We start from the raw sequence: 13587 nt of genomic DNA on the forward strand, positions 1-13587 counted from the left end.
GCACAGGGCTAACCCGTGCCTGATTGCGGCTTTGACAGCTCGTCCCCTGCAGGCACTCTGGAGCCAGGTTTGCCTTTGAGAAGGGTTCTTTGGAGGAGGCCATAGGAAAAACAGTTCCCACCTGCAGGAGCTTTGGGGCTGCGCTGGCCACGGATCCCCCTGAGCAGGTTTGCAGACCAAGCCCAAATAGTTCAGAGGATTGAAAACAAGTTTAGGACAGAGCTGTGCTGGTGGGTTCCTGCTAGGCCTCCTGCCCCGGTGTTGCTCTGTCAAGTGTCTCGGTTTCCCCATCTGTAACCAAAGGTGGTGAGACCCACCATGGAGACCTGCCAGTGGCTGCTCATGGAGGAAGCAGCAGTTTGCACAGTATAAATGAACTGTGTGGAGGCTTCACGTTGTTGTGGAGTGAGAGTGGGAAATCACTGCTGGAGAAGGGAAAAACAAGGGATAGTGCTCAGCTGGCGTTAGGGATAGTTCTCAGCTTGGGAAGGACGGGAGCCTTCTGCTCAGGGAAGATGCTCAGGGGTTAGGAAGCCTGTCGGTACAGGACTGTCCTGACTATTTTGAAATCCTCAGCATCGGGTCATGGGCTTGCATCTGCTGTCCTGGGAGAGCTGCCGAGTGTGTCTCCAGGCTGCTGCTGGGAAATTCTCTGTCAGTGCTGGGGTATTGATCAGCTCCCAGAGTCCTTCAGGGCCGTAACACCACCTGCCAGGGACGATGCTGGTAATGGCAGGTAGCTTGTCTCCCATCGTGTTCTAGGTGAAATGGGGAGGGGGGAGGCTGCCAGGATACACTGCCCACCAAGTGCCTGCATGGGGTGGGGGGAAGCACACAGAGGGCACAAGGTGTCCTTGCCACCCGGGGACTGCCCCCAGGGGATGCTGGGCTCTCACTTCCCCTCTGAACACCGGCACCCACTGGTAAAATTAGCAGGTGACACACAGGTGGGCAGATCACAAAATCTGGGCTGGGGAGCAAAGCGGGTTGCGGGGGACGAGCCGGGTCATCGCAGAGCTGGGCACAACCGGCGCCCCAAGGCAGCTGTGGCCCCACACCGGCAGAGGTTGCTCAGCACCCCAGGACGTCTTGCTGCCAGCTGGCACAGAGAGAGGTGATGGGGACCGAGCTCAGCTGTGGGGCAGGTGGGTGGGAGGCTTCAGGGGTTCCTTGAGAAGAGTCGAAGGCCCTGGAGAGCCAGGGCTGGGAGGCGGGGATGGCAACCGGTGCCTGCTAAATTTAGAGCCCACTCAGGGGAAAAAAAAAAAAAAAAAAAAATTGCAGGCTCCAAATTTAGCTGTTTGCAGCTCCTGTTGAGCGCTGCTCCATCATGCTGCCACTGACAACGCTCCTTCAGCCCCTGTGCCCCACATTGGGCACCCCCTGTTTGAGTTCCTGAAGGTGGGGACCCTGCACCTGGCAGGAACTGGGGAACCCCAGTGATCAGCCGGGTATTTCATCACCATCTTTATTTGAGGCAAGCCCACAGCGGTCCAGGTGTACACAGCAACACACGCTATGCTAGGGACGCCATTTCCATGCAGGCAACCACAGCTACACACACAGCAGGAGGACGGGGCTGGCGCCAGGCTGGGGCTCCCACGGGAATGGGGGTCCCCAGCATGGCACTGGCTCAGCAGGGTGCTTGCACACTGGCACCAGGGCGTGGGGCTGGGGGGTGTGTGCGTTTGGGGGCTTCTGCTCCATCCCGCGGCCTTTGGGGGATGAATGGGGCTGAGCCAGGAGACACTGAGGGGGATGAGGGGTTTCAGAGCCTTGAGTGCCCCTCAGCTGCGTGGCATACTCCTCCCCAGAGCCCGGGACAGCTGGGCTGGCTTCCCAGCCCCTGCAGGTCCCCTCCTGGGCTGAAGACTTTTGCATCCTTAGACTAAGGAGGTTGTTAGCTGCCAGGCCCGTTGAACCATGGCTTCGGCACAGTGGGAGTGGATCGATGCTGTGTCCCCTGGGGGAGGTGGGCAGGGACCATCTCCCTAATCACCAGAAGGGAATGGCTCTATTGGAGCCCGCCACTCTTGGCAGACTGGTGCTGGTATCTCATTGTCCCACTGGCCAAGGGCGGTGGCCCTGGGCTCCCCGTGCCCTTCAGGACACTTGTCTGAGTGCTCTGCCCTGATTTTGAACTCCAATCAGTGCCCCTCACCCCCAGCGCGCTGCCAGACCCATGGCTGCGGGCACGGGCACGGTGCCCACTTGCTTCCCCCGGCTCCGCCACCACCAACAGCAAATTGCACCAGAGACCAAGGCGCTGCTCTTTGCCCAGAGCCTGGCCAGCCATGACTGGGTGCGAGGAGCAGGTCACCAGGGAAAACCATTGCCCATTCAATACAGGCACTTTCTAATCATAGAGCCCTGGCTCGAGGCTGAACGGGCAGCAAAATGGAGCCAAACCCGCTGCTATAAACACTGCTGACCTCGTGTTGTCACCCCAGAGATCAAGCCTGTCACCACACCTGCCTGCAGAGCCCTAGAGCTGGTTGAGGCTTTTTTTTCTTTCACCCTCCCCAAGCGTGGGGGCTGCGAGGCACAACTGCCCCTGGGGAGAGGCTGGGGCAATGAAGGCTGCTGGTTCGTGGGACCCAGGGGTTATTTGGCCCAGCTCCCACACACTTCATCTGGCTACTCATTAACCGCTGCCCCCAGGGTGACAAGGGCGAATTTATGCACCACAGGCAGAGCGTGCCCATACCCGCGTCCGCAGGTCATGGCTGCGGCAATCTCCATGCCCACTGGCCAGGCCCACGCTCCCCCTCGTTCCCCCCAGCTCCTCAGCAGCCACCGGTGCTCCGAGCACATCCCCGAGCATCACACCGCAGCCTGCCCCTGCCCTGCCCAGTGCTGGCACTGAGGGCAGGGCAAGAGGGGGCTGTGGCAGCCCACTGGAGCCTCCTCCTGCACCCCAGCTGAGAGGGCAACTCACGGGCTGGAGGCCGGCTGGGGCTCACCCGCGGCACTGCCACCTCCTCCCATGTCGGCAGGGCCCTACGGCTGCTGTCACAAACAGCCCCAAGCTAAAACTCAAACTCACACAAGAGCTTGGGGAGGGTGACAAACAGCTCCCTTCCAGCTCTCTGTTCACTCTGAAACATAATGATGGCAGCACCCTCTGCACTGCCAGGGGGATGCTATCGCATAGGGACCTGCAGTTCAAGGAGGAACTGGGCACTGGGGCACTGGGGAGGACAGGGTGGTTTGTCCCAGCCGGGACTCCTGGCCCTGTGGCAGGGGCACAGGGGGGATAAGCAGCAGTTTTCCTGCCTGCCGGTGACACCCACAGGGGCACACCGCTCCGGCTTGCTCCCAGCGGCACAGCGGCCTCCACCAGACCGGAGGGAGCTGCCTGGGAGCAGGGGCTGATCTGGGAGCCGGGCATGCCCCCGCGCAGGGCCACCCCAGGGGGCAGCAGGGGCCTGCAGAAGCAACCAGCAGCCCCTTCTATGGGCCAGTCCTGCCAGCTCCCAGCTTCTGGGAGCCACCACAGCCTCCATGCATTTTTTCCATTTTCTGGTCCCCACCACATTCTGGGGAGAAGCTGCATCCCGCCGTCTGTCCCCACATGCCTAGTGGGGGACACAGGAGTGATGCCACCAGTGCAACCTGCCTGTGCATCCCAGCCGGGCTGCAGCAGCTGGCTGGGTGAGGCGAAAAGGAGCAGCCAGGTGACAAGCAGTGGGCACCCATGCAGGCAGGGGGCTGGCAGTGGCATCTGCATAGCTCCTCAGCTCCAGGGTGGGTTGTGGGGAGACCTGGCCGTGTGGAAACTGAGGTGCAACAGTTCACCCCCATGCCCTGCAGCCATTCAGGAGCATTGGACACAGCACCGGCCACTGGGAGAGCATCAGCCTGGCGAAGCACGTGTGAAAAGGTGTGGGGGGGACACTGCCAAGTAAGAAGAGCTTCTAGATGTCGGTCCTCAGAGTCCCCAGCCCCCGGCAAAGGCTGGCAGGCTTTAGGAGAGAGGAAAGTCCACGTGGAAGGAAGTGCCGTGGGGGACAGCCAGCACAGAAGGGAGGTGGCGTTTGCATCCAACCCGGGCTCATAAAAAGGTGACCCCCCCAAAGTTTGCTGAATAAATACATAAATATGAACATGAAGCCCAGAGCTGGGACACAGGGGTTTCCCAGGATCAGCAGTTGCCCCAAAAATCCTGGTTTTGCTGTTTCCCTGTCAAAACATGGTCTCCTCCCATCCACCCCACGCTTGACCCCATGGCCCAAGCACCCTCTTTCCCCAGGCTGTCCCACACCTCGAGGCTCCCAGGGCCGGCAGCAAACACGGTCTTTGCACCTGCTTAAAACCCATCCCAGAAATGCTGGTGGAAGGCATGGCAGAGACCATCTCCTCCAGGCTAAGAAAATAAATAACTTCTCCAATGCGCAAGGGTTGGTGGACAGAAAGCCAGTGCAGCAAAACATCAAGTGTCCTTCAAGAGGATTAAAAATAAATAAGTGAAGCTTGGCATTTTCCTAGGAGCACATTCATTTGCAGCTCTGCCGGGGTGGGCGGGGGTTACTTAAATAAAGGGAAAAAAAAACCCAGTCCTAGTGCTGCTCCAGGGAACACTCCCACTTGTCTGCCGGCCTTTGCCCAGAGCTGTGGTGCTTGCGAAGGAGTCTCTGAGACCTGCCCAGGACAAATCATCCTCGCTGGGCTAGGGGGGTGTTTCCTCTCCCTGCCACAGAGTGGGGATTTGGGGGTACCCCACAGCGGGCGGCTGTCCGGTCTGGGCCGCAGCTCCTCACACATTGCTTAATCTCGGGTTCGGTTTCTCCTCTTCAGGAAAAAGAAGCTGCTTTTCTGAGGGGGGCCCAGCAGCATCGGCACTTGGCTTTTATGTGTAATTTTGACCTAAAAAGTGAAAAACCCAGCTCAGTAAGGGGCTCTCAGGCTCTGAGCCCTCCTGGGCATCCCCCAGCCCAGGGACCCCGGGGAGCGACCTGAGCAAGCCAGGGGCAACTCAGCACCCAGCACCGGGGTGAGGAGCTGCTGCTGCCCCCCAGCCAGGTTGCTACACGCTTTGCTGCACAGGAGTAACAGCTTCAGAATCACACCCCGGCAATGCTGGGATGGGCAGAGGATTTCGCCTCTGTGCAAACTGCCTGCTGGATGGTGGGGGACCCCCCTGCAGCCCCACCAGGAAGTGAGGCTGCTGCACCCACCCACCCGGCAAGGGAAAAGCGTGTCCATGTCCCCACAGCTCCCATTATGGCTTGCCATGAGCGCAGGACCAGCACGGGCACCGACAGGAGTCACAGGTGGCTGAGCTCTGCGGCCACCCACCAGCAAGCGCAGGAGCCTCCCTCCAGCTCTGGAGGCTTTGCCGCACTGCACGGGGAGCTGAGGCTGCCCACTGTGCCGCTGGCCCCTGCCTGCCCCATCCCGCTGTGCCGGTGGCCCCTGCCCACGCCGGCTGCCCGTGGCAGAGCCATCCCCTCCCTGGGGACTCACAGTGCAGGACGGCTGCATCCAGGGCTCCCCGTCCACCTGCATGGGCAGCAGTTTGGATGTCCTGCAAGATGCAAAGAGAGGGAACGCAGGGTGACACAGGCGACAGCTTGCGCCATTGGGTCGGGTGCTCAACTGGGATGGGGACAAATACCTGATGGTGACGGATGAACACTGGGCCAGTCTCTTCCCAGCACTCTTCAGCCCCGTGTAGATCTGCCCCATCTCCATCGCACCCTCTAGCCCCACCACCTCCAGGAGGTGGTCGCTGAGGTCTGAAAGAGAGGGATCTGAGTCAGTCCCCCCCATCCCTAGGGATCCCCTGCCTTCCACTGTCATCTGAAACATCAGGGCCAGCACACTGGGGCTGCTGTGGCACTGTGGGGATGTGTCCCAATGTTCCCCATACCCTGAGACCACCCAGCTGGGTGTTCGCAGCGTTGGGTAACGCTGCTGTCCAAAGTCTCTGGTGCAAAAATACTCCTGGTCTGAAACAGCACCTGGTCCTCCATGGCTGCAGGGTGGCAGCTTGGATCCCCCCCCCCAGCCCTCGGACTGCTTGTTTGCAGTGTTGTATGAAACGGTGTCAGACACCCCCTCCTGCATGCCCTGGGGCACTGCAGCCCCCACGGGAGCCAGGATGCATGCTGGCACCCTCACCAGGAGGGATCTGCTCAAATCCCGGGATATCACCCCTTTTCCCAGCTCCTTCTGCTCTTCTGGGCTGTCAGCAAAGGCACCCAGCAATGGGGCAACTCGCTCCATCTCTCACTCCCTTCAGGGTCCTCTTTCACCCCTGGTGGGAACCCCCCTCTGACCCCCTCCAACACCCTCCTACCTACCCACAAGTGGGGATGTGTCCAGGGGACTGACCCCACTGCCTCTCACCGCATTTGGAACTGGTCTTTGCTCCGTCCCACTCCCTGCTGCCCATTCCCACAGGCTCACCCAGCGAGGGACAGCTGGTGACAGGCTCGGATGGCCGGTGACACCACCGTCCTGGCAGTCATGCAGCAGGGGGGCTGTTTCCTGCCCCAGCCCTGGGCTGCAGGAGGTGGCGACTGGAAAATACAGGCGCTTTTGCCTATTTTGCTGGCTGCTTTCTAACCCACCGCTCTCTGCTGGGGAACCCTGCCAGCACTTCGGGCTGCCTGCACCCTGCCTGTGCCAGTGGGGACGGCTCCGGCGGCTGCAGCAGTGGGTGCGAGGTGCTGGCCAGGGCACAGCATGGGTACTGTGCGCTTCCCAAAAGCCCGCAGCCAGGCTGGCAGTGCTGTGGCGGAGTATGAGAAGATGCTTACAAAAGCCCTCGGTGCCAGCTCTGCAGCTCCGCTTCCGACTCCTCCCCTGCAGCAGCGGGCACCCGGCCCTACCGTGGCTGCCTGCCAGCCCGCGGGCACCGGGGCTGCCCAGCCCCACGCCTCCAGGTGACAGCTCCCAGCCGGGCACCCCCGAGCCGTGATCCCCAGAGGTCGGGGGGGAGAGGTGGATGACAGGGCAGGGGAGCCACGTCCTCTCTGGCCACCATGGCACGGCATAACCAGCTCCAAAAAATCCAGTGCTAGGCCATACCCAGGTGGGCAGAGCTACCCTCCTTCGCCACCTTGGACAGGCTGTTGGGGTTACCCCGGCACCTCAAAAGACACCGAGCCAACGGCAGCCCCTCCAGTGCTGTTGCTCTGGCACCGCCTGCACAGAGCCACAGCCAGAAGTGGCATTTGCCCAGCTCCCCCGCGCTACCCTCGCACCCCCCGCGCACTGCCAGGCCCCACGGCTCACCCTGCACGCAGAACTTGAGCTCCTTGGCATCAGTGACCACCGTGGCATGCTGCTTCTCCGGTGCTTTCTTGCCCAGCCTGCTGTAACCACGCTGCTTCTTGGTCTCGCCCCAGAGGTTGGAGCCTCCGTACATGCTGGGGATGTTGAGGACGGCGATGCCCTCCAGGGACGCGTTGCTCAGGTCTAGCAGGGTCCCATCGCACTGCCAGGCATACGGGCAGTGTCCGGCCATGAAGTTGGGGGGAGCTGGTGCCCAGCACCATGAAACCCAGCCTCCTCTCCCCGCCTGTCCACCCACGGAACGAAGGAACGGGGCTCCCCAAGGACAGCGTGCCCAGAATAAACCTGCCCCAGGGTGGCACTGGCAGCCTGGGGGCAGCTGGTGCAGGAGGGGCAAACAAATACCACCCGGATTGGCTTTTCTAGGGCTGAAAACCACCACCTCGCCTTCCTTGCACTGCTTTCCCTGTTATTTCAATAAGAATTTTACTACACATCTGAGATGGCAGGTTCAAAAAGCAAATTTCTATGAGACAGCAAAAAACCTTGGCTGGGCTCGGTGCTGTGACCCAAAATAGGAGGCAATACCACCTTGGCCCCACAGCAACCTCCATTCAAGCACCTCCAGCCCACGCTTCCCCACCTCCCCTTGTTCAAACTGACTCCAAAGAATCAGAAAGTTTGGCTGCCCAAAGGGCAACTCAAACCAGTTTGTCTTCAAGGGCAATTTGGAAACTAGAAATGAGGCTGGAAGGAAATGATAGGAAAGGTGTCAGAGGAAAAGCAGTCAGTTTTTAGAGAGAAAACCACAAGCCAACACACAGAACTGGTATCCCAGGCTTCACTGTCACACAGCGGGACTGCCCCACCTGAAAATTCCCTGTAAAAGGTAAAATATCCATTGTCTGTGGCTTTCCCACAGGAGTGGAAGCAGCAGCCATGGAAATGCATTGCTTAACTTCACATTTTCCCACTCTCACACTACCCAGATGACACTGGATCCCCTTTCTAGATACCTCTGGAGGAAGCAGCCACTTTCTTGTTCAACTGTATTTTTTCTAGAGCATTTGTATTTTCCTTTATGTATCGGCTCTCTACCTGCCACGCTACGCTTCAGCAAATGCCAGCGCATTTTTTGCCTTGGTGATGTGACAGCATTTATGCCCTCTCTTGCATCGTGGAGAGGAATGCAAATGGGCTGATGAACCCCTGCTGCTGTGCTCCAGTGTGCTTTGACTCCAGTTTTTTCCCCTCTAGCAAAGAGCGAAGGTCTTGAGCTTACTTATAATACCCTCTGGGCAAGTGCTGAGCATGCTGGCTGCACCTATGTGGAGCTGGGTGTGCACACCAGCAAACATCTCTGTATGTTCATATCTGCTCTGCCTCCCCTGATGCTCCGAGACCTTATTTTTAGTCTTGCGTTGAAAGCAAAAGGCAGGAATGTTCTGCTTTGGGAGCGAAGAGCTGTCTAAAGCTTGTAAAGGATGTAAATCCTTTCACTCTCAATACATCTTAATGATATTATGATTTGTAGGAAGAGAAAAGACCTTAACGCTCTGTGCAGCGGATACCAAGCAAGAGGGCTCTGATTCCTCGTGGGACAGACCACACATCCCAGGCCTGGCCGAGCTGAGCATCGCCCCCACCGCAGGCACCTTTGCCACCTGCCTGCGAGCAACCAGGTACCAACCCGCCGCGTTGGGATGAGAGCAAGTTGCTGCCTGGGGCTGCCGTTCTCCGGAGACGCTGCAGGAGCCCATTCCTGCCTGGGGTCGTGGGAGGTGGGCAGGACCTCTGCAGAGGAGGAGGCTGCCCATACCTGCCCACGCACACGCGTGCAAGGAGCAGTTTCTCCCTGCGTAGCCCTCCCCTGTTAGTGTGCCAGCGAGCCACAATGGGCTCTTTGAGCAGGGGCAGCTGACAGCATGCTGGCAGCGATGCTGGAAGTAGAAATTTGCAGCTGGGGAAAAAGCAAATTCATTTCCAGGAGCCGTAGGGGAATGAGTGCCAATTTCCAAAACAAAACTGCCATTTCTTTGCAGGGCTGACAGTTGCCTGGGAGCTGAAGGGAGGACAGGCTGCCGCTTTCAACTTCAAATACAGCAGGATTAACGCTTTCCTGCCAGCACGGCACAGCTGTACCGACACACGCTCGGTGGGGAGCGTGCGGGCAGCGCGGGGGGCACCTCGCAAGCACCGGGGGCATCTCATGCCCATCACCGGCAGCGCTCAGTCCCATAGACGTGGATTTTACCCACCCCAGGATGCTGGTGCATGGCTGGTGAAGGGATTGGGATGGCCGTGCCCCTGCTCCTGCCTCTTCCCACCCGCCACGAGGGCACAGCTACCTCCTTTGGGCTTTGGGGAAGGCTGAAACTCGCCACCTCGAAACAGACTTCAAAGTGCCTCTGCCCACGGCTGCAGGCGCCACACCACCAGCTCCCTGGGTTCTCTCCGCCTGCTGCCATCGACCCCGCACCCACCACCTGGTCCGACTCACACCAGCCCATCGCAGCAAGCCAGGTTTCTTCCCCTTGCCCTCAAGCCTAAGTTATAAAAGGGTCATTTATCCAGAGATAAGGAGGCGGAAGTTTGCAGCAAACCACTGCCCAAACCCCCCAGCGTGAGCGGAGAAATGACAGTGCTCTTAGCAACCGTGGGCCCTCCTCCCCACTCTAATTAAAGGCTGTTTCCATGTCATCCAACGAGGGCTGGGAGCAGAGTTTACACAGAGAATATTCCAGGCATGCTCTCAAATACAGCTGGAAGGGGGGAAAAAATACAGGGCTATTCTTCTGCCTGCAGCTGGCTGGCTTTGCAGCAAGTGCCACATGGTGGAAGAGTGGGTCCTGCCAGCCACTGCATCCTTCTGCCACCATCAGGGGTCAAAGCTGCCGCAGCACCCTCTCCCCAGACAGCCAAAAGGGGACCCATGGGTGACACCTCCCAAAAACCCTTTGTGCCCCAGCTGGAGCCAGGGACTATCCAGGGAAACCCACCTCCACCTCAACGTAGTCATGGAGCTTCTTGCAGGTGGCCGCAAAGGTCTCTGATGTCCCAAATTCGAAGTACCACAGCTTGTTCTTCATCCTGGGGCACAGAGATGTGTCAGCATCCCGCTCGGAAACAGCGCTTTGCCCCAGCTGCCCTCAGCACAGCCAGTGGCAGGATGGGCTGCCAGAGCCTTTCTGGAGCCATTGTGATGGTGACACAAACCATTGATGGGGACGCAATTCATTGTGGAGAGAGACCACGGGTGTTATGGCCTCAGGGAGTGCGCGTGAGACAGGGGGTGGCTCAGGCAGACCTGGCTCTGACACCTTGCAGGGAGGAGGATGGGGGGGCTGGGTGCTCCCTTGGCATGGGAACCAGGTGTCTGCATCACCTCAGCAGAGCTGAACATGGGCTGTCATCTCCTGACAGGGCTACCGGGGACAGGGTACCCCACAGAGGGGATGTCCCCCCCCCCCCAGCACCCTACCAGGGCAGCCCCTGAATCCTGTTCACCCCCTGCATCAACCGCTGCACAGGCTTTGAGGGGGATCTGTAAGCTGAGGGGAGCTGAATGTCAGAGCAGAGTAAGACGCTTTCGTCCATTTGGGGTTTTTCTAGCAGGTATTTCTGAACATGAGGATGGGGGTCACAAGCCACAGCTCCTGCTGCCATCGCACCACTTCCCCGTACCCCGAGCACAGTGGGAGCAAGCTGTGACCTGCTGCCTGCCCTGCCCTCACTGCCTGGCCTGCTCCTGCCGGTCCTGGAATTCAGTGCCGATTATAAAGCATGAATGAATGTAACTGGGTGTGCAGCCAAGTTCGAGCAGCCCGCCTCACTGCCTGGGGCCCGAGGCAGCACCCCCAACCCCCGTGACGCCTGGCCCCCACCGCTCAGCCGCGCCTGGTGTGCCCCCTGCCCACCCCCTAAGGCTGGCCAAACACCGCGGGGCTGCTGCCAGTCCCGTGGGGAGGGGGCTGAGAGCAGCTCGGCGGGAGGGGAGCAGGCTCCAGCAGGACCCCTCGGCACAGCGCACAACAGCAGCCGGCATCCCCCCACACCCTGCTTTCGGGGGCACCACGGGCAGCCCTTACCTGCTGTTGAACTTCTCGGGGTGCTTTTCTCGCATGATGTGGAAACGGTGAGCAATGGAGGCATCCTGCAGGCAGAGGGAGCGCAGGGATGTCAGCGGCACAGCAGAGAAACAGAAACCCCCCTCTGCACCCCATGGGCTTGTGCCAGGATACAGGGACTCCGCTCCTCGCCCTCGCTGCTGGCCCCCTGGCACAGAGGCAGAGCCCGGGGGCCATGCCAAGGCAGCCCTCAGCCAGGCTGCTTGCGAAGTGCTGAACGGGCTCATTAAGGAGACATAATTAGTGCACTCCCTCCCTCTTCACAGGGGCTCCGCATGGAGGTGATGCTGAGGGAAAGAGCGGGGGGGCAGTGGGGCTGCAGAGATACCCCAGGACCCCGCACCCTGTCAGCTCCCCTGGCAGGATGGCAGCTCTCGTGAAACTCATTGCAACCTCTCCTGTGCAGGGTGGTGGGTGTTTTAAGCCTGACTTGGAAGCTGTCACCAAGTGCCATCTGCAGTGACATCCCCTGGCATTAGCAGGAGCTGACGTGAAACTAGAAGCATCCTGTGGTGCTGCCGGGTGGGTGACCCACACTGCGGTGGCATCACTCGGCACCCATGGCTCAGGACAAAAGTGCTGCGAGCCCCAGGGAAGAGAAGTGCTTCCCACCTTGCCGTTCCCCCAAAGCCCTGCTGCTCCTGGGACTGACCCCCGGCACTGGGGAAGACCCCTGTGGCACGGGGCAGCCATCCTTGCCAGGCTCCCTAACCTCCCTGCGTGAGGAAAACGTGAGGGAACACAGGTCCCAGCACCACAGCAGGGCTTTGCTGATGGGTGTCGTTTGGGCAAAACAACTCAGGTGGGGTGTTCAGCACACTCCCCCCGTCCCTGGGACCCCAAACTTCCCTGAACCCTGTTTAAGCTCCTCACACACTTTCTCTTGCAACATTCCCAGCTGGGAAGAGAGAGCTTCCGTGCCTGTTTATGTATTTAAGTGCTGCCATTACAAATGACAATAAACCCAGAAGAATGACGCCAGGAGAGGGAGGTAGGCTGGGAACATGAGCAAGAAAGAGCAGGGAGGGAGAGTCGCTGGCCTGGGAGATTCAAGCTCAAATGCAGTTTCACCGAATACGTAGAAAGGCTTTTATGGTCTCTGAGGAACTAGCCTTTGCTCCTGGGAATTAACAGGGGGCTGGCTCGGAAGAGGTCTAAGGATGAGTCTAGGAGACAGCGGGGGCTGCAGGGGGCTGGCATCCCTTGAGTGCACCTGCTGGGCTGGATCGCTCCAGCCACTTCACAAAGCTGAGACATTTCCCACTGGCTGAGTGGGAAATGCCCCTGGCAATCCGCTGATCTGGGTGGGTTTGAGGCCGTGGCTGTGCTGTGGATCCAGGCGACAGTCCCTGTGCTCTGCTGGCCTCTGGAGCCCTTCCCTTTGCTTTGCTGTGGCTGGGAGGCTCCAGTGGGCATGGCATGGTCTGGGCACCAGTTACTAGCCCTCAGCTGTGCCACTCTCTCCAGCTAAAACGTGTGTCCTCTGCACTCTGGGCTGCCCTCAAGACCCATTCCTGCCCCATGGTACTCACCACCCCGATGGAGAAGTAGTTGTTGATGATGGTGGATGGGACGGGGTCCCCATTGGTCTCTCTATCACTAGGAATGACATCTATCTGCCAGCGGTCCAGCATCACCTCTGTGCTGTGCTCAATATCTTTCAGGACCTTCATCAGGTTGCCTCCTTCATAGCCTGGAAGGAAAAGAAGGTGGGGTCAGAGAAGGATGAAGGAGGACGAAGGGGAGCGCAGCCATGCCACGTGGAGCCAGAGGCAGCTGGGTGCCAAGCAGCTGGGGAGCCTGGGGCTGCAGCTATGGCACCAGCAAGATGCCCGGCTAGTCCTTGCAGCAGTGGCTGAGATTTCAGCCAACGGCATGGCTCTTGCAGATGAAGAAGGTTGTTGGGCAGCACCTAGCTGATGGGGGGTTAGAAAGCAGCAGCTGCTTTTTTTGGAAAGGGTTAGAGGCACCAGCACGAGGCACTAGGGCTGAGATGCAGCCCCCAGCCACATCTCAAGAGCAGAGGAGTCCTCCCTCCCCCAGGACAGCACCTACCCAGCCACCCCGCCGGTCCCCATGGCCAGCCCCCCCTCCCCCCCCCCCGCGGCGATGCTCGCCCAGCCTCACCTCCTCCCCATCGCAGGCACCGGGCCAGGTCATTGCCTGTTCCCAGAGGCAGGACAGCCACCGGCGGGTGCTTCACCAAGTTCGCCTTGTC

The 13587-nt window shown here is 59.6% G+C and overlaps 1 protein-coding gene across 1 annotated transcript in view; it reads right to left on the bottom strand.

Moving 5' to 3' along the window:
• Window positions 1-1466: 1466 nt before the first annotated feature.
• Window positions 1467-13587, bottom strand: part of LOC121097054 (diacylglycerol kinase beta-like) — a 29058-nt gene continuing 16937 nt past the window's right edge. The window contains exons 18-25 of the mRNA XM_040613791.1: window positions 13497-13586; window positions 12902-13062; window positions 11331-11395; window positions 10242-10332; window positions 7243-7444; window positions 5618-5738; window positions 5467-5527; window positions 1467-4866 (exon numbers count right to left, since the gene is read on the bottom strand). Of these exons, the coding sequence (XP_040469725.1) occupies window positions 4768-4866; window positions 5467-5527; window positions 5618-5738; window positions 7243-7444; window positions 10242-10332; window positions 11331-11395; window positions 12902-13062; window positions 13497-13586 (890 nt within the window). The 3' untranslated portion in view covers window positions 1467-4767. The remainder of the gene's footprint in view (window positions 4867-5466; window positions 5528-5617; window positions 5739-7242; window positions 7445-10241; window positions 10333-11330; window positions 11396-12901; window positions 13063-13496; window position 13587) is intronic.

The sequence above is a fragment of the Falco naumanni genome, chromosome 13, assembly GCF_017639655.2.
Source record: "Falco naumanni isolate bFalNau1 chromosome 13, bFalNau1.pat, whole genome shotgun sequence".
Taxonomy (NCBI): domain Eukaryota; kingdom Metazoa; phylum Chordata; class Aves; order Falconiformes; family Falconidae; genus Falco; species Falco naumanni.